This window comes from Passer montanus, unplaced genomic scaffold, assembly GCF_014805655.1.
Source record: "Passer montanus isolate IOZ18808 unplaced genomic scaffold, ASM1480565v1 scaffold110, whole genome shotgun sequence".
Classification (NCBI taxonomy): domain Eukaryota; kingdom Metazoa; phylum Chordata; class Aves; order Passeriformes; family Passeridae; genus Passer; species Passer montanus.
Genome location: NW_024357614.1, coordinates 1,399,569 through 1,427,084, shown reverse-complemented (window position 1 = coordinate 1,427,084; position 27,516 = coordinate 1,399,569). Strand labels below are relative to the sequence as shown.

Genomic DNA, 27,516 nt, shown 5'->3' with positions numbered 1-27,516 from the left:
TCCTTTTTCTAGACCTTCCCATTAAAACATCCATTTTCCACCAGCTACTGGTGTGCTGAGGTCTGTCCATACTTTCGTTTTCAAATGGTAAAAGCAAAATATGGCAAATCTGGTGCTGAATGAAACCACACAACACTGGTGGTGTGGCCCTTCAGAGTGAGCAAAATCTAGAACTTCACCACAGATGTACAAAAGTGTGTCTGAAGACCTCCTTTTGACAATGAACCAGGCGAATGAGCAGCAGTATGGGATGACAAAGGAATTCATAACAAGCCTACCAAGTGCAGGACAGGAATGCAGCATGTGGGGGACAGATGCTGGATTCCATATGGATGGAATTAAACTTCCCTAATAGACAGTACTCACCCCAGCTCCTCTCCCTGACAGAAAACATATAGACAGAGGGCAGGAGGATACATGCACAAAAGGCTCCATAAAGCTGAACCTGCTTTATATTGAACATAACTTTGCTACAACATTTGGAAGTCACATCTCTGCAATACCCATGACCCCATTTATAAATATTCAGAGCTGACATGAAAATAATGTGACAGTAACCACCTTGCAAACTGTCAAGACAGCATGCAGTGTGCATCTTCCAAACTGCTGTCCTTGACACAAACATGCTGATATTTTAAGTTTCCAAATAGTGACAAGAGTTGTTTTTAAGTTATTGTGAAGATACACTCAAAAGCTCCTGTGGTTAAGAGATGAGGAAACTCCATCACTTACCCTCAAAATAAAGCTTTCTTCATAAATTTTAGCTGCATCTGCCATTAATTCCTGGATTATTAGTCACAGCACAGTCTCAGCACAGGCCTGATGGGATGGTGGCTCAGACTGATCCCTACTATTCAAACTCACAATGTTTGTTACTTGTTACAGAACAGCACCTTGCCAGGGTACAAGACTGCTCTCAGCTCAGAAAGAGTTTCACTGGCTTATCTTCTTTCTTTTCAAAATCAGTCTGAAACGTCACACAAAAAGGAACATCATGTCTTCTGAGATGTGAATTCTGATGTAATTCTGATTTCTTGTCTGTACATATCATGTTGTCAAAACCCACTAATAATAGGAGGTCTTATTGTAGTCATATAGATATCATGCACTGAGAGTGGTTAACTTATCCAGAAGTCGGCAGTTAGTGAAGACAAGTTTTCAGTGCATAAGAAAGCATAAAACAATTTCTCAAGAGCAAACATATCAAATAACATTCAGTGGCTTGGTTGTTACTGTCATGGCTTAGCCCCAGCTGGCATCCCCACAGAGCCACTTGCTCACTCCTACCTGGGGCAGATGGTGGACTTACTTGGTTTTTTATTTAAAATACTATCACCATTGGCTAATTAAGAAACCGCCCTTTGGTAAATAAATTTCTATAACACATTTTACATGTTCACAATACCAGGCATAGCATGTCAAGAATTGTTTCTTATTCTTTCCTCTGGTCTTCTTACAGCCTTTCCCAGAATGATGCTTGGGAAAGTTGTGTTTCTCTCTGTGGCCAGAGAGCTGCTGCCACAAGGAGGTAATCAGTGACAGTTGGTGGTGGTTTGGGAATTCATACAGGTTGTGGTGGAAGTTAAAAAGACTGTTTTTGAGGGCCTTGCACCAAATCATGCAATACGTACCAACACTGGCTTAGAGCACTGTTTGTTCAAATAGCAAACATTTCACTCACTATTTTCAGTTTTTTAAGTGTTCACTTAAAAGTTCACTTTAAGTGAACTTTTTTAAGGTTCTGTAACAGGACTACATACAAATTGCTCCTGCCAACAGTGCTATGCCAAGCAAAGAGCAGCATTGGAGAAAATGAGACTGTGACCTGCATGAACAGAGGTAGCAAAATGCAATTCTCCGGTCTGGTGAAGAGTACAGCTGATCAGAGCTAGTTTTGTAGCTTGGTCACACAGGAAGATAAGTTTCCCAGCAGTAATTTGTAACAATTCTTAGGAGATATTTGTGTTACTATATGCAGTTGCAGCCTTTGCAAAAATAAAAGCAAGGCCTAGAAAATCTGAGGGGCAAAGCACCAAAAAAATAGATTTGAAAAAATCCCTGCACTGAAAACAGAAATCACACCATAATGTTACAGTTTCCCCAGACTAGTAGAGGGAGTCAGTGTGCTACACAGAACCTGCTGACAGCACCACCACAGGCCATGAGAAGAGACACTACACCAGATCTGCTCTCAGCAAGGCAGAAGCTGTATTGCCTGATGCCTGTGCATCAAAACAAAGTGCTGGAACAATTTTAATTGAAAAGGAATATTTTAATTACAAACAGAAAATCTAGTATCACATAGTCAAAACTCAAAAAGAGCTCAAAAACAAGGTGCCTGAACTAGTGTTACATATAGTACATTTTAAACAGTGGTACTGGAGGGTATGGCAAATAATGGCTTTATTTTTTCTTTCTTTCCTTTTTTTTTTAAATGCTGATAGAACAGGAAACTGAAAATTATCTTTAAAAAAGGAAAGTTTCTGTTCATATAAAAGTGGTGTACATGTGGAAAAACACATGTGTCTCAGTTTGGAAGGGCTGTGTTCCAGTCCCAAGCACACCATCCAAGTGTTTTGCTAATGAGTACCAATCAAACTATGCTTTTTCTCCAAGACATCAAAGACATTAATCATGCAAACAGTCAAAACACCACTTGCATATCAAATGGAGATCTAATCTAGAAAAAAAATTAAAATTAAAAAAACCCTTAAAAAATACCTATATTAATAATCTCATTTTAGTACAAATTCAATTAAGAGATTAAAAGAGAGATTTAAATGGATATTAAACCTAAGTAGGGTTTGCTCTTTAAAACTGAATTTAGCTATAGTTTATATTCACAAGCCAGATGTACCTAATTATATAGTATTCCTTCAAATAACCATATTGATTTCTGCTTGTTCCACATTGGCTTTAAATAATTTTATCATTTGCATAAAGCTTAGACTGAAGGCACAACGAATCTGGAGGATACAAGAACTAGCTTTTTTTTTAAAATTTTTTCTTTTAGCAAAATATTAACTACGACTCTGTTGAACAAGTGCTGGAATTTCAATATCCAAAGAAACCCAAGAACTCATAATTTATGAAAGTCTTTCAGCACTCGCTTTCTCTGGTTCATGGTAACATTTTCATAACTAAATCATACTTCAGAAAACAGCACTTCAGAATGGTCCAATTGAGAGTGTCTGTCTACCAGAGCAGCACCTTCTTCCTTTTCTTCCTCTCCATTTACCATGCCAGCATAGCCATATGGTGTCCATTTACAGGACATATATAGGTAACCTTTTTTTTTCTTTTATTTTTTTCGTAAGAATTTAAACCACAAGTAGGTCTCCCTTTTTTAAAAATATAAAATAAATTAATTGCATCTAAAATTAAGTCTTTGTCTCAAAAAGGTCTTGGGTGATCTCTAATCTAGTTAGAACCACTGAAAATCCATGCCTTGCTCATTTTTCCTTCTATTTAGCAAACTTACATTGGTGAGCAACGTTCACTCAAATTTCACATGTAAACTCTGGTTAGCATTTCCACGTTCCATTAAAAATTCATTATTAGACTTCTACTGATTGCTCTCAGTTCCAATTAAAAAAAAACCAAAAAACCAAGAAACCCAAAACACATCAGAATTTTGCTGGACTCCAAATGAGTTTATTTCATAAAAGTATGTCTAACTTCTCAACAATTTTATCCACTTTGCAGGAAATTCATACTTCAGCCCTTAGAATGCTTTAGCAACAATAACAACAGAATTTGCACTCTGGGGCTCAGCCAAACTGAATACCACTTCAAAAGGTTATTGCAAGACTTTCAGGAACTATTTCAACTATTCAGTTTCCAAAAAAAAAAAAAAAGAAAATAATTGTGGATAACAAGATCTGAACAAGACGTCTTACTCTTGTTGCTCAATATCTTGTTTACAGAAAGCTGAATTATGGCACATACTTAAGATGATTTACTTGTTCAGGTGGACGGTCTGCCAAGGCTGTGCTTCTGCAATTCTTCCTAAAAGCTTAGGACTTTAAAGTGTGTTCCAAAATCTGAGACTCAGTATGAACAATAGCTATTATCTTTGTCCACTAGAAAATAAATGGGACGAGAGAAAGAACGAAGACTGCCACTGACTCTGCACACAAGGAACGCAGCACTTGGATCAGAAATCCCACATAACAAACTTCTGAGAGTTGCACTGAGGTCGGGTCAGGTCTCTTAGAACAGATGCACCTGCTCCTCTCTGTGCCTCCCACATCCATCTCACTTGGACACGTCAGTGATTGATGTAAGTCATGGAGAATTTGCTAGTGGTTTTGGCCAATGCCACAAAGCGGCAACAGCACCCTGATTAAAAAAGCCAGGGCTTCCTGAATGAGTTTTGCTCATCTAGGGAACCGAGCAGGAAAGCACTGGCTACAATGGCAAGCAAGAATCTTCCCAAACAGCCCTGCAATAGCACTTTATACTGTAACACACAGAAAGGCTGCAATTGTGTTTTGTACATGCTGGTACAGCAAAGCTGGAGAACCAAATGCTTCTGAAACAGTGGGCATCACCTGAAATCTGTTTGCAAAACACCAGGTAGCAGTACAAAATACCTATCATTTTCTTCTCAATCTAAAATCCAGATAGATTTGAAAAAAACTTAATTACACTAGAGGATATCTACATTATGATGGCAATATAGCAGGTGATGTAGTGGTAACAGCTTGGCTTTATGAATTTGAAAAACCACACTAAAATTTGAAGTATCACTTCAGAGCATGGATACAATTGTGCTACTCATGAGGCTCACCCTATGCTCCCAGCTTCTGCCTGCAGCAACTTAGTTCAGACCTACTCTGTCCTGTATGTTCTCCCCTTCCCTATCCTGCCTTTCCAGAAATGGGATAGTGTAACCTTTTTTTTTTTTTTTTCCATTGGAGGGGATGTGTTGAGTTACCTGTAACTCAACTTCTCAGCTGCAAAGTCAGTGCCAGCATTTCCTCTTATGGGACATGCAGGATTGTTTTGCATGCAGAGGTGGTGCATTACTGGGGGAGCACAGTGTTGAATTGAAATGCCCATCAGAAACCAGGAATGCCATGTATAAAGATTGCACATGCAACCTCAACTAAGTCTGAAAAACATTCCCAAGTGTAAAGCTTTTCTTTGTCTTACCTCCACGAAAAGACAGTCTCATTAATTTTTTGAGAATTCATATATTCAAAAGATGTTTTTCTTTTGACAATTAAGAGCAACTCAAATGGTGGGAAAAGGATGGTGCACCTAAAATTAGGTAATAGTTGTTGTTTCTGTGTCCACTGTAAAACAGCAGTTATTGGGGCATCCCCCTTCAATATTTTTTCCTATGCAGCTAATTTATAGTAAAGAGATGCCATAAGAAAATTAGGATATTCTAGTTTAATCAGTGTTGGGTAGAGACAATTGCTTACCATGTTTTTAGATGGGTATGAAAACAAAAACTACTAAATCTATCTTTTCAACTTCCTGGCTGCCTTAGAGCATTTAATCTTAAATGTACGGCAAATGCATTTACATTCCTTATGAAAAAAGGTGAAGCAGGGACTGCCACCACTTAAAACATTCCCTTTACTCAAAACAATGCTATCTAAGCAAGTAAGATTTTCCCCAAAATTTTGATCTGTATTTAAAACCAATGTAGAGTTATCAAACTCTTCATCTCCATAGGTGAAATTGAAAAAGCAAATCCCCATTACCAAATACCAGACATGACACACTTAACTGTGAAACTAAGAGAATAGTACTAAGGAACACATTAACTAAAAGCACTAAAATAGCATCTATTTAGTAGAAAGCTCATATGCTCACTTGCCTATATAGCTGTTTCATTCCATTTATATGAACTGATTTTTATAACCAAGCACTCTTACTTGATCTCAGTGCAGTTGTCTCTGTGTAGAAAACAGTAGCAAGTCCAGATGATGAATAGAAAAGAAGAGCTGAAATGCGGCATTATGAGGCCAGGCTACAAATATATTTGACTCAAAGCTAATGCAATGCCTTCCCAAAACAGATAATTTCAACATCTACATAATATAGCTTGTTTTTAACATCAGGAAAAAGCCAGCAGGAACTTACCTGACAGTAAACAGTGAGCATGTTTGGGCAACATAATACTAAGGCCATCATGTTTCCCCATTTCCTGACAGTTTGCTTTCATAATCTTCTGTGGTTTTTACTCCACAGTTTATACTGTAAATGCAGACTGACCTTCAAGCTTGTGACCAATTCTTGACAGCTCTTCAACAGTCGCTGCACAAATAATCTAATTTATTTTCAAAATTTCTGTGGAATTTAAACACAGAAGACTCCATATGTAGTTATCTGGAAATTTAGAAGCCTGTATATCAGACCATCAAACAATGTGGATTAGGGATCAAGAAGTGAAAACTTCTCTGCAAAAATCACAGGCATGACAAAACAAAAACAAGAGCAGTTTTGGCCCTAATGACTGCAAGAAAGAAACAAAAAATTCCAATTTGTCATAGTGGATTTCTGATATTATTCCAATATTTATCAAAAATAGGTGAAATACAAACATTTAATAGTGAATGGATGGGCAAATACTGGGAAAAAATTAACTACTGCACTAAGATATGCAAGTATTTAAGACAAGTAAAGAAATCTGTCTAAATTGAAAGTCAAGAAAAATAATGTAATTTAAAAAAAATTACTACTCAAAACTGGTATTTTGTGATGACTGACGACAAACACTGTTGCTTTGTCTTAGATTTATGAACTTGATACTTTTTTTTAAAATTTATTTTTCTAGTTTTTAAGAAGCATGCAAGTCCACTCATAATGAAGTGTTGCATTTTAAAGTCATAAGGTGTAACAAATGTCAGCAGCCCCTGTATGACTCTGGGCAACACAGATCCTGCACAGCCTTCACTGACCACACACACATGGAGCACCCTGGGGTATGCACTGTCTATTTCATCCAGATCCTTTGAAATGTGGTATCTACGAACATTTATCCTTTGAAGAATGTTGCACATGAATGCCAACTCTTTCTCTTAAATGCAGCTGTAAAATTCTTTGCAGAACTAGGAACTGTACGCAGGACCAACAACAACCAGAAACCACTCAGTTAATCATGTTTGTGCAACAAAGATCTGAAAGAAAGTAACATATTTGATGACCACAGAGATTCATGCTCATCTTATCTGATCTCCAACTCAAATCTACTTATGCCTTCTTACCAATTGGTTTCTAAATGAAATCAAAACTGAACAGGGTTAGAAATGCTTGACATTGGAGGAGACTTGAAACAAGAAAAAAATTTTAGCACCTTGAAGCTATTTCTAACATTATTATATAAAGAAATAAACAAATCTGACAGATTATATTTACTCCAAAGTAATGTATTAACAGTCTCCATTCACAGAAAGGTCTGGTTTCAGAGGTCCAAGATACGAATTTTTTGGAGGACATGGGTAACGTCTCTCTGGACAGGAACTAAGACTTCATGCATGTTAGCTTCTGCTGATCACCAGACAGTCCTTGCCCAACCTACTGGTGGTTGTGAATCCCACATAAACTGGTCAGCTCTTTTTGAGGGTGCTGACAGCTGCAAACATCCAGGGCTGCATGCTGAAATCCCTTGGTAAGACAGCAATTTTTTCCTCCCCAAACTTTTTATGCCAAAACTCTCATGTATAAAGCTACAGATCTTTCATTTCCCCTCCTACTGGTTTCATAGAGTAAAAACACTGCAACTACAAATGTCTGCTCTAAAATTGGCTGCACAGGTTAGTTAATTATTCACAGGTGGTTTATACTAAAGCTCAAACTAGATATAAATGTTATTTTGACTAAACAAGACAAATGAAACAGTATCTTTTGCATCTCAGCAGAACCACCAACCCCAACAAATAAACAGTATCTGTTTCTGCACCAAACCGGAGAGAAGCTGTTGATCAAAGCATCTGATACACCTCCAGGAAAGGAAAACGGGTGAGCAACATCATGAAAAATAAAGTCCGGGTAGTGACAAAAACCATTAACAGTTAATATCTGTGAAGGTACCCAACGGTTCCTGTTTAACTGTATTTGTCATACCTGATACCTCTTAATATGCAATATGTATTTCTATTTTTATATATGTTTTACTGATTACAAAGTTTTTGGGGACCAGTTTCATTACAAAAAATTAAGTAATTCAGTTGTAGGCCAAACAACTTGAATATATTAAGCACCCCCATCACAAGCCTGTGCTATCATTCTGGTCTGCATAAACCTTGATTTACTATTAAATAAGACAGTAGTATTAAACAACTGCCTACCTGGTTAGCTGGTCAGAAATAGTCCCAAGACATGCACACTCACCCACAAAACAAAGTGCTTTCAAATGCCACTCTGCTGTATTCCTAAATGTTTATGTTATCAGTAACCATTATCTTGGTTGACAGAGATACTGTCTACTCACATTTTGACTAAGCATGACTGGAACTGCAGGGGCAGACGTGCTCACATCTCCTCCCTCTAGGAGGACACAAGTAGCTGGATCATGCTGCTGTACCCTTGGTTTCTTTACAACCTTTAAATATCAGAATCAGTTGACAGCTCTTGAGGCAGAATGACACAGGACAGTGAATACAGACATGGAATGTATCTGGAATTATCTGTAGCTATCAATAAACAACCTTCACATCTCCTTCAGGTGAGTGCTCCTTCATGTTCACATCTTTCTTCTGCTCCAGAAGAAACAGGCTGCTCAGGGCTGCAGCCTTGAAAGACTCCTTAGCAAAAGACATCAAAGCCTGTCTAAGGTGCCCCATGAAACACTGTCCCTGAACACAAGAAAATACTCAGGAACTCAACTGAGGCCTGACAGGAAGACATGGGGTGGCATGTGTTGGCTACCCCTGTGTTTAAAACTGACAAGCACATCTCATGGGGCTGAAAAACCCCACATTAACGAGGCTGAAACCATCTGGCTGACAAGGGGAAGCACTGGGGAAGGGAAGCTGTCCCAGCATTCTGAGAACTTCTGAATATTTTTGAAGATGAGGCAGAAATGCTCAGTAGAAACTCATACCTCAGACTGAGAAGGGGGGAAGGCACCCAGTTGTGCTAGGAATCCATAGGCTCAGAAACTGAAAAGCCATTACTTTTCATCAAAAAACTGAAAAGCTGGTGTTATCTTATTGAAAAAGCTCCAGATCTTCCAGGTGATTTCTCAGGGGCAGCTCCTCACACACAGCCAACAAACTCCATCTAACTTCTCGAACAGCCAACCTACTTTTATACAATACCCATCCTAATTGGATCCAGCTGTGGCCTATTAAGGGCAGGCCTGTTCCTAATTCAGCTGTAAATCCTTAGGGGTGAGATTACCTTCATCACTACCTCTATTTTCCTACATTCCATCCATCCACAAAAAGCCATGACTTTTTATACATTAAAAAAAAAAAGTCAAAAAAGGTAAGGCTTAGGAATACTTACTACAAGTTCTGGTTTTTTCAGCTTTTGTGTTGGGCCTCTCACTAGCAGCCCAGATATTTAACCAAACTAAGTTATCTTGTAAGACAACCTCCCAAAAGTCATTGACTTCCCCACAAAGGATGAAGATCTCACAGTTCTGTTTATGTGATACATTATGATTGCTAACTGTCAACATGGAAGCATGCCAGTTGCTCTTTCAGTTTGGGAAATGCTAGACATCACTCCACACGGCATGGAGCTGCTGTGCAGAGGTACACAGAAATGCTGTGCCTTAACCACCCAAGTGTGCTGAGGAGAGCAGCTTCCACATAATCCAAATCTGGATGGGTCAATCCAGATTTGTCAGTTTTGTCAGGGACTTCTGATGCCTTGCATCATTTTAAGTAGAACATGGCATGAGATACTATGTCAGCTGATGACATCACACACTCCACTATATCAAAAACATGAGAAGTGTTGTTCATCATGATACAGCTGCAACAAAATGGAAATTGTTCAATCTCTGTCCAAATGCAGAACAGAAGAAGAAAAAACAACCACATCCTTTTTGGCAGGAGTCCAAAGATGTGGTGGTGAGATGCAGTTGGAGGGAGGCAAAGACAGGAAGACAGTCTCTATAAGCAACAGCACTGCTTCCTTTCCTGAATATATGGACGAGTACAACTGGTCATAACATTAAATAAGAGATGCAGCATTTGCTAAATTCTGTCTTAGCTTCTTTCAGACACAGTACAGAAAATGAAGGGGAACTCCTCGAGGGCACAGCTCTATCTTTGCTGCTGTGACTCCAGCACCTCTTGTAGCGAAAATTCAAAGCAAGGTGATCTTCTGGAAGAGTATTGGAGTCAACTCAAATATTATAATACTAGACAAAAGTTATTTGAAATACTTATGGACTACTACTTAATAATTTGTTTTAATTTACAGTAGTTAATAGGAGTTATAAAAATAGGAGTTTTCTGCTTATATTGTACATGTAAACATGAAATTAGAAAAAAGTTATATTAATTTACAAGTCAATCAAAATATCTATTTTTGTTCACTTATGTCAATTGAAAAAATAAATCTCTAAACAATCTACTCTTCTAGCATCTCTTGAAGAAGTTGGGAAAAATCCTGTACAGTAAAATCATACATCTATGTCTTCACCACTCTGGTTCAGCAGATAATTGAATACAACTGTTATAGGGAAGGAAACCACAGCATCTTGGCTTCTGTGAATTGTCCTGTTCTGTTGAAGTATCTCTGTCACAGCTATTTTAAATCACCTTCTGTATTGTGGATTTTACAGAAGCAAAGTACTACAGCAAAAATTCAGTATTCAGTCTAATCAACTTAAGAAATACTACCATTTTAGCTTTCTCATGTATTTTGAAAAGGAGACTGAAGATCAGGATTTAAGACTACCAGCTTTCCTCCCTTAGTTAGTATTTCAAGTATATTGAACAATCTCAGTCCTCCCTTCACATGTACTGACTGACTTTCCACTTGTACTGAAAAACTGAACAGAAACTATTAAACAACTGCTAAGGAAGAATATTTTTTAAAACTCTGTATGTTTGCTAGTAGAAACACAAAAATACTTTGACATGCACACGTACGTCAGCTACACATGTACTTAGTGAGATGTTTATGGAGCAAAGGATTTTCTAATACACAATAGCCAATGCACACACATGTGGCTTGCAGATGCTACATTGGCCCTTCTCGTATACATCCTGCAATGCAAACCTGCCACTGCTGACCCTGAGAGACACATATTCATAAGACTTAACCACAAAATTAATCATTAGACACAGCTACATAAACGGCTAAGATTAATGGAAAAATCCCTCAGTATATTGCATCTTTTGTTTTCCATACATCCATTGTACTTGGGCACTGCTGGGTCAAATTCCCCTGCACTGCAGGGTAAATCTCTCACTTCACTGTGACAAGTGGCACAATGAATGCCACACACTACAGTGGCCCAACATACACGTTACGGATCATAAGTCTTCGTGAAAGGCACGAAGTTTATTCAGGTATACAACTTAACACTTGAGAAACAAAGCTAAGCTCTATCAAGTACTGAATGATCAAAAACTCCCATACTTCAAAAACTGACATAGAGAGGATCAAACACTCTTCTTAAAAATATCTCAGAATCCAAACACACTACAAAATTCTCATAAAATTCTCCTAGACAGATAATGATGATATGGATTTAAGGCTGAATATTTTACATCTGTAATTTAGGAAAACTTCAAAATAGCAAACCATAAGGGGAATGGGAGAAGTGAATAAGTGATCTGACCAGCTACTACTGCCTCTTCATTTACAGCAGCACTCAGGTAATGGAATGCATTTTAAAGAGAGATAAAAAATGGACACATTATTCAGAAATGGCTACCTCAAAAGGAGGTGACATTAAAACAACCTATTATCTTTTCCAATTTTCCAATTCAGACATATAAAAAATATATATGAATATATAGTGAATAACAGATAATTATTAATACCTAATTAGACAGCAGAGTTCTAAAGGAAAAATTACAGCATGGAGTAGTGGAAGGGGAAATATCAGATTAAAAGAAGCTTTTTTCTACAATTTGGGTAAGCCTGTGTCTTTAAATGTATCTAAACAAAAATTCAGAAATAAAAATTGGCTCAAAAGAATGTGAGCATTTGTGTGGTGTCTCCCACAAAGCTGAGAAGTGTCCTGAACAGAGAAAGACAAAACACATGGGAAAAAAGGAACAAATCAGGCCAGGATTTCAGTGAAACGTGATACAGACCAGTGTACCTAAGCACAAAGTCAGACTGAGAGACTTTCATGAACACAAACTTTTAAGCACTTCCTCCAAATGGGAATTGTGGTTGCACAATTCCCAATCCTCAGACATGTTATACTCACTCTATCCCTTCCTTTCACCCAGCCTGAGAGCTCCCTGTGGTAGCAAAAGCATCTGTTTAGCTGCACAGCACATCAGATTGAATAATTAATTCACAAAAAACCCAAAACTGCTGGGGGGAAAACAAAAAAGGCTAACTGATCTCATGATTGAGTTCCTCATTCTGATGAACACGAACGTTTCTGCTGACACAAGGAAGGAAACAATACAGGCATGGGAACAGGACAGCATGACATTTTTGGCAGCAGAAGGGGTGTGAAATCAGTGCCAACAGACTTGAATCCTTCAGAAGAGAGGCTATCATCCACTGGAAACAAAAGGAAAAAGACCTGTGCCACAAGATCATGACAAATCAAACAATCTGTCACTGCTCCAAAAAAGATAAGACAACAATAGTGAGACACACAAGACACTCATCTGCATACAAAGGATGATACAGACACTTGGTATGTGGCTAAACAATAAAGCACAGTTTCAACTCTTCTACAGAAACTCAATGAAGTCATAAAATGTGTGAGCTTAAGGATGCCTTGCTTTTTATTCTGTACCTAAAGTCATGGATCATAATCCTTGTACCATTTAGAGACCACACTGGTCAAAAAATTGTTCTAGTCATCTCGTTTCTTTTCTGAGACTGAAAATTTATTAGCTCACTGTATTTCCTTCAGTTATGCATCACTTTACTGCAGCTACCTTTCCACTGTGTATATTTGTCATGCATAATCCTGTGCTGCTTTATTACACAGAGGTTCCTACATTTGAAACAACACTCCCACAACACACTTTGAAAAGAATACTTCTGTTGTGTGCCCTGTTTCTCAGCCCAAACTCCCATTGCCTTCAGTCAGGCATTATGCACACTTGGTAGCAGGGGACATTACTAGCTCTCAAACCCTTTTCCTAGGTGCACCACATTTGTTTCTCTCTACCCACCGTCCACCCAAGCTGACAAGATTTTGACTATCTCAAGACCCAAATTCAGGTTACCATGACAATGTCCCCCAGCATGGATGTCATTGCATCAGACTTGCCTGTCAGCATTGGTGGCTGATCCCATTTATTTCATCAACCACCTCTTTCATTGCTTGACACACAATTCTCATGGTAGAGAAGAGAACTCCAAAACCACTCCCAAAATGCTCCTAGCACAATATTCACCCCACAGCTTCCTTTGAGGCTCACATACCCACAATCTTAACACCTACTGGTGCTTGAAATGCTACATGTCTAATATAAACAAACATCACTGAGCTTCTCTCCTTCTGGGTATTTATCTCATTAAACTGGGCTTTCTTCATCCTCAGGCCACTCTAGATGAGCAGCTACCTCTGTAGCTGTGTGTGCTGAGAACAGTGCTTAACCTTTACCTGAAACAAGGATAACTTCAAGTGACCAGAGATTTTCCACCCTGGCTCTTAAAAGCTCAAATGGCTGAATCCTGACAATGTTAGCTAAGGATTTGTACAGTTTTTCACATGCAGAAAGTGAAGGAACCAAACACAATGCATCTCCTTCCACTTCTATTACCACTTCACAGCTTTAATTGTGTACCAGGACCTCACCAGGTCCTCCTTACAGCCCCAAACACCCTTGAGCTCCAAAAGCATCTGCTACACCATCACAAACACTGCTCAGAGCAGCTGTCACAGCTAAGCATGAAGAAAAACATGTCTTGCCACATGCCTGCTAATAATGTTCATAAGAATCTGCTAGTAATGCAGCCACGTGAGCCTGCTTGTTGATGACTGTTCTTAGAACCTTAAAATCATTCAGGTTTTGAAAGATCAATGAGCCCAACCTTCTTCCAAGCTGTAGCAGAAATGCTGCCACAATACAACAGTTAATGCGACTGTGTATCTATGCCTGTGGCAGCATGAATATGCTTGGCAGAGGAGTTCACCTTTCTCCAGCAAGAAGAAAAATACCATGAGCAGTGATTCCAGCAGAGACTCCACCTAGAGATGTTATTTATGATAGATGTGTATGTGTGTATGCAAAGAAAATCATGTACTTGCCTGCACTGCTCAGGAGAGCAGGATTCAAACCAGGGGAATTGCAAAGGAGGAATTAGCAGTCAAGGGAAGAGAGTGCACAGAAGGCAGAAGAGTTTGATATATTTCCTCTTTCAACCAGCAGGCTCATCAGACAAGACCTCAGACTATAAAAATATCCAGGGTCTGAATAGCAGGTCATGGAAAGAATTATTTTAACTCACAAGATGTTATGAAAACAAGTGAGAATAGACCAGCCACAAGACAAGTAAAACTCTATTGGAAGCCTCCAACACTGGAGCAAATCCCCCGGCTACCTCTGTAAAGAGCGAAAGTGCCTGTGCAGAGATAAAATTAGGTTTGACCACAACATGAGATGCAAATGCTTGCTACATGGACACATGTGATTCAGAAGGCAGGCTTTTTCCAGCTATTATTCCCAAAGCACATCTGCCACCTTTGGCCTAATGAAGTCGGTATGAGTGCACACAGACCAGGGCAAAAGCTATAAAGCTTTTTCTTACAAACCTTATCATACCAAAAAGAATTAGGAGATGTCTTATAATTAAAGGTAAAAATTCCATCAAGTGATTTCACACTAGCAGCATAAACATTAGCAAAAATATTTAGTGATTGTCCCTAGGTTATAAGAGATGAAACACCAGAAAAGATTTTCTAGGAGTCAAAATGAATAGCATTCAGTATTAATTGAAGAATAGCAGTGAAATTTAGGTCCAGAAACATTAAAATTGTACAGTCAGCAAAACCAGGAAAATTGCCCATAATGAGTTTGATTCTGATTAATTTGATATTATGAATATAATTTTTAAGTTAAATTCTTTAAATCCGTTTTCTTACTCAAAATAAAGAATAATTTAGTAAAGTCATAAACACGTCTTAACTTCTGCCATGTTAAAAATTAACGGGCATAAAATACTATATATTTAATTTCTTTCAGGAAAGAAGCTTGAAAAGTGAGGGGGTTTTCTACAGTACCCATTTGAAAAACAATGGAAGAGAAGAATCTGAATGAAAGCAGCTGATGACTGCAGCATGAGAGTTAGTTTCAGTCTGTGACTGAAAAGGCTTCTGCTGGTTTTAACATGCACCATCTGAAGCAGTCTCTCAACAGCTCCAGATTCCTGGCTTCAAGCTCCCCAATAAGGGAAGAACTATCAACCACTGAGGGACTAGCCTCCTTGCACAGTCTCTAAAACAAACATATTCACTATTTTGCAAGTGGGCTAACCCAGCTGCACATCCTGGAATGCGGTGTAACTCGTCATCTTTACTGACAAGTAACGTTAGCAAAATTCAATGCTTTTGAAACAAACAAACAAAAAAAAGATGTTATCCAATGGACACACTGTAAAATTTCCTTATTATCTGGCTACTGACAAGGGACACTTCCTTACAGCTATCTGGTACTAGATACTGGTTGTAGTTAACACAAGGAGGTGCTTTAATGCTATTCTGAGATAGTGCTAGAATTTAAGCTACACAAATAAGTTCTAAGCTACACAAATAAGTTGCAGCAGAGCAACACATTTCCATAATTTTACCTCTGAAAAACAGGTTCCCAATCTACATACACTACCCAAGCAAGTATGTAAGGGCTGAAAGTGCTCGCTTCCCATGGCTGACAAATGAAACAGGGAGGGCTGACAAACAAAGACAGAAGAGGTGCATTTTCTTTACACATAAACAGAAATTTTAAGGGAAAAAAAACTCCACAAAACACCAAAATAAGTAATACTCTTAAAAATACAGAAATAATCTAATAATATATTTTCTGAATGTAAGCAGAGAAAAGCCCAGTTCCTCTAAAGATGCAGTACCCTGCACTAAACTATTTTTAAAATTATCTCTATAGATGACACATTTCTATGTAAAACATCTAGAAATCTGATGTAGATTTCATTTTTTCCCCCCAGAAATTACTGAACACTTTAATGACACAAGAATTATCTGGAAGCTTCACAGCAAAATGTTACATTAATTAAGCTTCATGCAAACGCTATCTTGCACCACATTAGCTAAGAACATATTTTTTTAGAAATGAGACTCTTTTAGTTGTAGGTAATTCTAAACAGGGAAAAATCACAAATATGATAAAATATCCTTACAATTTCTTACTGGGATGCACTGGGATGGAGTCAAAGCCATTGAGGCTGTCATCTGGCACAGATACACAACTACTTTCTCACCCTACTAGTCTTTCCTAGAGGACTAAGGCCATGCATTGTTTTTCATAACATTAGGCAAACTATTCCTGAAAAGAATACAGGCTAAAAGCAGAATAATTTGTGACTTTCATTATAGGGCCTCCCCTTCTTCCTTTCTTTCTTTCTAGAACCAGCTATTGCCTATCTGTAATGTTCTAGCTGCACAGATTATTGACAGAGTTGTGAGCTGTAAATATGGCCAAGTGCATGCAACAGAACCTAAACCAAAAATAAGGAAAATTGGATATAAGCTGGGATGTGCCCTGGCAGCCCAGAAAAAATGTGGCTAGAAGGTCAGGGAGGTGACCCTGCCCTTCTACTCCCACCTGGTGTGCCTCATCCAGCTCAAGGACCCTCAGAACAAGAAGGATGTGAACTTGCTGAAGAGTCCAGAGGAGGCCACAAAGATGATCCAAGGACTGGAGCATCTCTCCTATGAAGACAGGATGAGAGGTGGGATTTTTCTGCCCAGGGAAGAAAGGGTTCTGGAGAAAACTTTTCTGAGGTTTCAATACTTAAAGGGGGATTAAAAGACAGAGAGTCCATAGTGACCACACAAGGGGTTTTCAGCTGAAATGGGGTAGTTTTATACTAGGCATAGAGAAGAAATATTTTACCACGAGGGTGAGGCTCTGGAACACACTGCCCAGAGAAGTCATGGGTGCCTCATTCCTGTAAGTGTTTAAATCCATGCTGGAGGGGCAACACTGCCTAGTGAAACATGTCCTTGATGACTATGGGGGCCAGGGTTAGGCCTAATCTAGCTTTAAAGGTCCCTTCTAATCCAGGCCATTCTCTGATTCTGAGAAAATGGGACCATATAGTCAAAGAAATAAGGAGAATACCAGCATGCTGAAATTACATCAGGCATTTTTCAAGGCTTAAAGTTTGCTCAAAAAATATTTGAAGATCTATGAATAAAAATGTAGGTCTGAATATTTTGAGCTACTTTCTGCAGTCCAAGAGTAATACATTGAAAGAACAAGGGAAAAATTATGTTTTAAGAAGAAATTCAGCTTGTGGTCCCAAGCACAGGAAAGTTTTCATCATAGCAGTTTCTGTATGTCATTGATACAGAGGAGAACACTGTGCAGACCTAGTACACTTACTTGATGCACATGAAAGTACATGCAGCTGTTACAGAGAAATTTAGAGAAACCTGTCTGGACTTGTCACTCTGGGGAAAAAAGAAAAAAAGGAAAAAAAAAGATATATTAATCATAGGCAGAAAAACAACTTTAAAGCACATGGCACTTAATGAATCACATCAATTAATAAACATTACAAGCAGATGTCTGAGAAACATTTCTGTGTGTAACAAAGTTTAGCTTGGTATGAATTACCTCCTAAACCGTGTAAAAACCCCTGATGTTATGTAACAAAACTGTCTCATATAATACTAATATTACCAGTTACTGAAAGTTCCTCACCTGAATAATGGCAAAACACAAAAGAAATTACATTCTTCTCTTTGACAGTTTGGAAGGAAGCTTTATTCCAAAAAGAAATATGAACTCTTCCAATCATGTAAAGCAAAAAGAATTTAAAATGTCACACAGAAAAGTTTCCTCCAACAGATTATTTTCAGCTTGGTGTCAAAACAGACAACAATATCTGGAGCATATTTACCCCGATCACACACCAGCTTTACAGTCACCAGCACTAATTGACTTACACATCTCCACTGTCAATAAGAGATCTCATGTACTCAAAGAGGAACCTACTTTCCTTTAGTGATGATTATTTTCTACTGGGACACCTTGGAGTGCCTTTACCTGACGCTACTCAAGTATCTCCAGGGGGTTTTAAAGAGAAGAGCATGGGAAAGAACAATTAAGTACAAGCTCTGCAAAGAAGAAGCACATAAAAAAGAGGAGCTGCAAAATTTGCTAGTCAGACTCAACATTCGTACATGTATAGTGTCAGAGGTACTACAAGAAGAATGGGTGTCAAACAAATTAATGTACATCCTTTAGAGCACTCAAAAGAGGGTACTAAGGGAGCAGGCAAGTTATGGACTAAAGTCTTTCCACAGTTTTTGAATTTCATCTTCTTATTTCACTAGCTTGTGTTAGAGTAACTTCATTAGTTTATCATCCCACCTTCTCTCAGCAGTTAGACTAACTGTAAAAATACTGTTGCTGTAACATTTCTTCTAAACTACATGGATTTGTGAATCTCCTGAGGATTCCCATTTTAAGTAACAGAACCACTCTGTCATCATCTGTTTATAGACAAAAAAATAAATTATGCATAAATAACACAAGTTGAAATAATTTAAAGGGAGGGAGGAAAAAGATGTTATGGTTTTGAAGCACTTGACTGCCTTTTATTCCCTTGAAGTAATCTTACATTGAAAGATTCAAGATTCAGATCCAAAACAGGAATTAGTTTTGCTGCAAGTTGCCACACACTAAGTATTACAGAACAACTGCTGCACAATAACTGCATTTGCACAGACAGCTACTTCCCATTTCAAACCCTACTGTATCTGCCAAAACGTTCAGACACAGGAGCACAATCTTTGGGATACAGTGACCTAAGTGCTGCGGTCTGCTGCAGGCTTCCAGACTTCCACAACTTGCTCTGCGGCCACTGATGGAGAACAGAGCAGATAATGTTACAATGTGCTTTTCAACTGAGAAGTCTAGCAGGATGTAACAGTTTTCTGCATGGTTTATTCTGGAGAAAGTTACTGTTTCTACAGGACTTTCTTTCAAAGAGGAGGGTTGAGAGCGGGATGGGGGCTGTCCAGAGAACAGGATTTCCCAGCTCTCACTATTGAAGGGCCTCTGCTAGCAGGATGCGTAGCTTCCCACAAGCAGCACTCACTCAAGAGCCTGAACACCATAATTACAATACGGTCTTGCTTAAGGGACAAACAAGCTCAAGGCATGTTATTTTCAGGGTTGCACTGCAGCAACACTAAGCACCTTAACAAATTGCCTCCAAATTAGTCAGGCCCAGTAGCGTCGCCCTTGAGGGAATTTCAGATGAATTTACCTGAGCAGAACAAATTAGGTGATGCTCACAGCTCTTCACACTGCCAGTGTGACACCAACTGACCAGCTTTATTTGCCTCTGTAGCCAGCACAGCCCCACGAGACCTGTACCTGGTCACCCACCCACCAGAGGGGACACAAACACTCCTGTCGGGTTCCACACCACTGCTGAAGGCAGAGGGTTTCTCAGGGCAGAGGGTTTCTCGGGAGAAAGCCCCACGCTGGGGACACGCTTTGCAAGGCACCTGTGCGGTGTGCCTGCCTCCCTGCAGGGCACGCCAGGCGAGGCAGGATGCCCACAGCCAGCGTGGGGCTTCAGGCTCTTCTGTGGCCCGCAGCACCAGACCAGAGATCAACCCAGCTGTGCCCCAGCTGTGAGCTTCTGGTAATGGCACAGATGGGTCTGACAGCTGTTCTCAACACAACGCAACGTGTTCTTTGCACGCTCCAAAGTGCTCTACAGCCAGCAAGCCTTCCATGCATTCCATTTTTACTGTGGTGTTCTCCGCTCATACCCACAAAAAAAGAAAAAAACCCAAAACAGCAAAAAACACCAATAACAAACAAACAAACAAGACCAAAACCTAAAATAAAACAAAAAAATTTTAGTTCACTGATTCTACCCTCTCACAGAGCAAGCCCCAGTCGACTGAGCACAGAAAAAAAGCTGCATGATCACATAGTTTCACACTGTCATGCTGGGTATCTAAACTACTTCTCTTCTATGAAGAGCTCTTGATGAGGACCTCTCTTCTGTATGGCACTGTTAAAAGTTTTATTAACTTCAGCTTATTTTATTATGATGTTACTCAGTTGTCCATACTACAAAAAAATAAAGCTTTAAACACTTTTTTTTTCTTTTCAGTCTTTTGTTCTTCATCTCAAGGAGTTAATTTAAGCTTCTCAAGGTTCTTCTAATCCTTATTCCAGTATTTGATTTGATCAAGTTCTGAATTTATTCCTCCTTGCTAACAATGTATTCCTTTGGCTATCTGTTAGTTGCCATTCTTCTCCATTAATGCATTTACTGCCATCAAGACTCAGAACACGAACTTTCAGATTTGTGCTGTAGCTCTTCACTTTTTAAGCAACATTGTTTTAAGACAAAGTTGAAATAGGTCAAAACTACCTTTTTAGCTGTGGAGTTCTGTACTAGTTCTCTCACATACAGTTGTGAAACTTAAGGATTATTAAATGCTGCATGCTGCATTTAAGCCTGGTTAGTAGAGAGGTCTGCTTTCCTATAAATTTAAACCTAAATTTTAAAGCTCACTGTAACCCCAGACTCCCCAGCCTCAGTCACATGCATAAAAAATATTGTGCTTGAGCAGAAAGTAGTTGGTTTTGTGACATGGTTTCCTGTGTTCAGAACAGCAGCACATGTTTTAGGCACTTAGAGGTTTTATAGGTCTCAAATGCTGAATCCCCATCAGGTGGGCACAAACACACAGAATTTTTGTTTCAATACCACTTGATTGATATGTAGAACTGGGCACCCCATGTAAAGCAGGATCTTTACACCAATACAGGTTGGGTGTTGGATTTGGTTTTTGGTTTGTTTTTTTTTGTTTTTTTTTTAAGGCCTTAAATTTTAAATCAAGTAATTTAGAAAAATTAATGTGCTGAAATGCTAAGAAACTTCTAAAAAACTACAGGTAAGAATAAACAACTTGGACAAAGCCAATTGGAAAACACCAGCAAACAACCAATGTTTAGGGATCCCAGATGAGATGGACAGCAGTGTCCATGAGCTGAGGTCAACAGCAAGGACCATGTCTGTCATCTTTTGGTGTTGCCTAGAAAATGCATTCAGCAGATGGATCTTTTTGTAGTAATTCAGGCCCTCTATACTACCCAACGTAACATCTGAGGCAGAAGAAATGTATAAACTGCTAATCACCTGAGATTACATTTGAACACCTCACAGGAATAAATAAAAATGCATACAGTGTTTTATTACCTATCACTGACCTCACATTCACTATTCCCCCTTATCTATTCCCCAGTTTTCTTCCCAGTATTAACAACAAAATTGACATTTCAAGTGACTTTAACCATCCACCTGCATATTCAAAACCACTTGTACAGCAAATACTGCTGGCAAACCTGCACAAAAAGCATTTGGTCACAATCAGCATACTTTCTGCATCACTGACCAGCGTGGTGTTTTGCAGACCAATACAACACAAATTCATTGTTTGGATTACACAGATTTTTCTACAATTCAGATGTTAATCACATTTCTACTATTATTCAGCTCTACCTGTAAGTTCTAATAAATTTGCAAAGGCTCCACACAAAACAAGATTTGAATATTTCTTTAACATGAGAGTGCTGTAATACACTGAAGTACTACATCTTAATGGAAAACAAATTAAGTAAATATGCCTGGAAATAATCAATTGAATTCACAAAAGCAGCAGATAAGACCTTGATATGAAATGCATGGCAATACAAGAGTATCATACAAACAATTTCTAGTATGAGATCTTTAAACAAGAAGAAATTCCACCCCTCAATATGTTGTGAAGTACAGGACCAAAAAAACCCCAGTCTGGCAGCTACACAAAACTATTAAGATTCCTACAGCACTGCTTATAGTAAAAGATCTGTATTGTTTCATTATTTTATCAGAGAGGAGGCTAAAGCATCCTGTAATTTATACACAGTAACTACAAATACAACTCAGTACACAAGAAAATAAAACTAGTCAAACAGAGAAAGACTTCCCCTCAGTGTGTTTTAATTATTCTGAAACCACTGGAAATCACAGAAGCCAGAATCATAGAATGTTAAGGGGTGCAACGGACCTTAAGGATGAGGTGAGCTTTTCTATTCCCTGTTTCACTGTAATTCTAGCCATAATAAAACATCTAAACATAAAGTTTAAAAACTATTTTTTTCTAACTTGACCTGCAAACTATTGGACAGCTAAGCAAACTTCAAGGCTGCCACAACATGCTCAGATTTGTCTCTCCTGCTCTATCCCCTTGTCTTCCTTCCTGAATCTTTTGCAAAAAACTTCTACTTTTTAATCTCATAAAAAAACATAATTAATTTTCACATGCCACTAAACCCCACTTAGCTGCCTACAAAATCACTCCAGTCATGCCAAAAAGATAACAGAGCTGAAAGTTCTAGCAATACTATAAATAAGACCAACTCTAGACTACTTGAGACACAGATTTTATGTCTGGAATCCCAAACACTACAAGCTACAGGCTCAACAGCAGCAAAATGTTTTTCTCCATACTGAAGACAGAAAGGTAAACAATGTTTCCTCAGAAGAAGATTTTTTTAAAAAATAAAACAGTCCTGCAGTCATAAAGACAGTACTATATACATCAAGATTAAACAAAATCTTAATATCAACAGTTACTGACAGTAAAATATCAGGATGAACAACAATTAAAACAATTGCTAAGCAGTTGTTCATTTTTGTTTCACCTTATAAAGCATAAAGTAAAAAATTCATTTGAAGTGAAGCAGATAAAATGCAGATTTTGTGTTCTGAATGCAGGAAGAAGGATGTGGAATAAGCTGAAGGTGGGCAAAGGTTCTTCCACAGAGCCTGAAAATTACTTTAATACAGCAAGGAAAATGGGTTAAGCATATATACAAAATAAATAACCTTCTGCTGAGAAGTGGAAGGATATCATAAACAAACACATATCTAATTATGGATACTCCAAACCAACTCAATAATCAGGGCTTAATTACAGGCCATTTAACCAGGCTTACCTTATCTAGCTTTTTTATGTATGCACATACTTACCACTCATCTGCAGCAGATGAGTCAGAAAGGCACAGGCACCTTCTAACACCAAACTAATAATATTTCTCTACATTCTGAACCCACAGTATGTAAACACTAAAAAAAACTCATCTACCAAATGTTTTGCAAAAGATGGGAGGTATGGTTTTTGCTACTGATTTCATACTAGTTAACCATGATATACAAGAGATGGCTCTAAAATGCATTTTGTATTTCATACAAATGGAGATACTTTATCAATAGCAATTAACATAGCAGCAAATTCCTCTATTTTCTCCAAGGCAAAGGAGCACCAAAATGACCTTCATAACTGTTAAAATAACACTACATGTTTGCTTTGCATGGCCAGGTTTTGGTATTGGGGGCTACAGGGGTGGCATCTGTGAGAAGCTGCCAGCAGCTTCCCCCATGTCTGGCAGAGCCAATGCTCGCCAGCTCCAGGATGAAAGTGCCGCTGGCCAAGGCTGGGCTAACCAGGAATGATGGCAATGCCCCTGTGATAACTTGTTTAAGAAGGAGAAAAAGGTTATTGGGCCGATGAAAATGTGCTCAGAGAGGAGTGAGAACACGTGAGAGAAACATCTCTGCAGGCCCCAAGGTCAGCGAAGGAAGGGCAGGAGGTGCTCCAGGTGCTGGAGCAGAGATTCCCCTGCAGCTGGTGCTGCAGCCCATGGAGGGGCAGCCGTGCCCCTGCAGCCATGGAGGTCCACAGGGATACAGAAATCCATCTGTAGGTTATGGAGAAGCCCTGCTAGAGCAGGTGGCTGTGTGCAAGAAGGCTGTGAACCCATGGGAGGCCTGTGCTGGGACAGGCTCCTGGCAGGGACTGCAGGGCTGTGGAGAGAGGAACCCATGCTGGAGCAAGTTTCCTGGAAGGACTTGTGACCCGCTGGGCGACCCACACTGGAACAGGACTGACCCCATGGAAGAGTGACCCACACTGCAGCATTTTATGTAGAACTGTTGCCTGTGGAATGGAATCAAGCTGGAGAAGTTCCTGGAGAGCTGTCTCCTGTGAGACGGACCCCATGCTGGAGCAGGACTCCTCTCCAGGGACAGTGGCAGAAACACACGATGAACTGGCCATAAACTCCATCCCGCATCTTCCTGTACTGCTGGGGAGAAGGTAGAGCTGGGAAGAAGGGATGGGTTGGGGGGAAGGTGTTTTTAACTCTTATTTTACTTCTCATTATCCTGTGATACTGTTTGGTGGATGATCTCTGCTAGTCCTTATCTCAACCCTTGAACGTTTTGTTCTATTTTCTCTCCCCTTTCCAGTTACCAGGCTGAGTGATAGAGCACCTTTGACGGGTGCCTAGCAGCCAGCCAAGGTCAGCCCACAACACACTGGAATGCTTTCAGTAAGTCAAGAGGCAGTTATTTACTTCAGACATTGCAATAAAAAATCTGAATCATATTTTAGATCATTTCACTATTTATAGCTGCTGGGGATAAACATTCTGCTGTACAGTGTACGATTTATGGATAAAAGGATTTATTGCAAACATCACTTTTCAAAAATTGGAACACAGCAGAAGACTCATGGGCCCAGACATATCCTTTACTTTTATACTTTCCCATATAAAGCTTAACATTTTCAGTGCCCATATCTACTGGTTAGAAACCAGTAGAGATTTTTTTATCCCCATGTCATCAACAATATTCCAGCGATGGTAATGACTTGGCTATGTCTCAGATTTCTGTAGAACTGACAAAAGCAGGAAATTATGCTTTTTTTTCCTTTCAGAACTGAGTGAGAGCAGCGATATATTCAGGCTGGAAGTGCTAGTTAGCATATACACCCAACAGACTTCTGACAGAGAATGCTCCTCATTACCTGAAGCCAAATTTTTAATACTCTTTGTTTCAGAATTGTATAATTAAATTCCAGAACTTCAGCTGTACTTGCAGGTAAAGTAAGTTCTTTAGGTAAGTATAATACTCTGCAGTAATGCCAACATACTTTAGATAGCCCAGATATAGACATGCATCAAATTGAAAGTGGGCAGCACTGGAGTATGGGAATTGGGTTGAAAGCAACTTACTTCAGCTGGGAGTGAAAAAGAAATTCCTCTTCATGGAATGACAGTGGCTACACACCCAGTATTGCACAATCAGTAATTTAAATGTGGTAACATTTTGTTTGATAAATTTCAATTTAGTGTGTATTTGGATAAAATTATTATCCCATCCCTAAACAATTTTTTACCTAACAGGCACCTTTTTTGGCCTCACTGGATCACTTATTATTACTTAAAATGCCTTTCAAGACAACCAAATTACAACACTTATCTGTGTGGCTTATATATGCTGGAAAGAACAATCAGTCACAGGTAACTAATGGATTTTATTTCGACCACCAGAGAGGTGTTCCAACTTCAAAGTTCAAGAGAGAAATACTTTAACAGATAATGACATGCAGGTGTATGCTTTCTCTGTTTGCAGCTTGTTTTTCTGCTTCTCATTAACTTGAAGTTTAATATACTCTTTCCTTTTACAAGTATTTAGTATGTAGAGGAATAACATGGACTGCAGTTACATGTTTTTCTTCAGTTCAGTTATTTACAGTTCACCCTGAATATAACTGAGCCCCAGTAACTTCTGCAGACAAAACACCAAACAAGACAAAAACATACTGTCTGTAAAAATACTTGGTTAGCTGGAAATTTAGTTTACCAAAGACACTAAAAGAAGCAAGCATGTAAGATCTTCAACTATAGAAGCCAGTTCTGTTTAAAACAATTTGCTTTGCTTTGCCATTTCCTGAATTCCTCTCCAGACCTCCCTAGCATGGACACACTATTCAGACATGCTCCAGTACTACAGCAAAAATGAGTCCATTAACTGTGAAAGGCTTCAAGACACCACACAACAAAAATTTTCCAATTGAACAGGTAATAAATATCAAACTGCTACGGTAAATGGAAGTTCTACCAGTTTATTCTGGGGTCTCCTGACACATATACAGAACAGACCAATTACTGAACTGCAAACGCAGAGAGCCCAGCCCACTGCTCACGCACACACACCTCCTTCAGATGATTTAACAACCATCACTTGGGGTCAGACGTGCATCCAGAGAACTACCATTAGCCACAGCTGCACGCAGCCTGATTTCCATAGGCCAACTCTACCGCACTCCCACGTTCTTCATTGCATTATTCCATAAACTGGGAGAAAATGCTGGGTTTTAATGTGTCCAGTTTTGTTGATTCCACTATCCTCAGCATACAACTCATCAATGCCAGCTAAGAGAATTATCATCAAAAAGTCATGTAACATCTTTTAAATCCCTGTAAGGTTTGCTCAAGGGCCAAGACATTTACTATCCATTTTCTGTATTTCCAAATAAAAATGTATTGAAATTAAGGAGCAGCTTTAACACCTGTAATTTAAAAGCTATGCATTCTGTTTAATACACCATCTCACACACCTGACTTACTACCAGGACTCCAGGTTCCAGATTCCAGGAACCACCACAGTGAAATGAAGAAAGAAGTGATGTTTTGGCTGGAAATGACAGTGTCAACAATCAGTTCAGACAACAGCACCTGAAATACAACATTAACACCTTCTAACACAAAGCCTGTATTCCACACTCTTCCCCTTCTTTGAGACTTGTTAGAGATGCTAGGAAACAGCCAAGTCCTGCCACTGCTCTGCAAATTACACACCTCAGTCTCAGAGCACAGAGCTCACTTCTCAGTGGGGACGAGGTCAATCTTTAGGTTGAAAAAGGAAATTCTGGTTTGAGCAAAACATTACTTGAGAAAGAGAATGTAAAACTGCTGTATGAAACCTCTTGTTCACATGCTTAACAGAAAAATGTCATCTTAACTTTCACTTGAACACACCTAACATTTACTCTGGGTCTTATGATCTGATGACATTGGAGGCATAAGAGGAAAAAAACCCATGTAATTTCAAGCCATACTCACTTTTGGTGATTGCAAAGCCAGTATAAAATAAAGAGGCCTAGAATTTGCACTACATTACAGTTAAAGAATGTCGTAAACATTTTTATCACAAACAGAATTGACAACATGTGGCTGTGAGTAGATGGACACAAAAAATCCCCCAGACCAGCCCAAAAAACTCCCCAAGTTACTTTGACATTAAATCATATCTCCTGAAGCACCAGTTTGTGTATAGAAACTCCAA

General features: G+C 38.9%; 1 protein-coding gene across 2 annotated transcripts in view; it reads right to left on the bottom strand.

Moving 5' to 3' along the window:
• Positions 1-17,750, bottom strand: part of TNFAIP8 (TNF alpha induced protein 8) — a 43,870-nt gene extending 26,120 nt beyond the window's left edge. Inside the window, exon 1 of one of the 2 annotated variants that reach the window (XM_039731078.1) lies at positions 17,688-17,750. In XM_039731078.1, coding sequence (XP_039587012.1) covers position 17,688 — 1 coding nt within the window. In that variant the 5' untranslated portion in view covers positions 17,689-17,750. Of the gene's footprint in view, positions 1-5,891; positions 5,988-17,687 lie in introns of those variants that run through there. The other variant, XM_039731068.1, reaches the window with a different exon arrangement.
• Between the last annotated feature and the right edge of the window lie 9,766 nt (positions 17,751-27,516).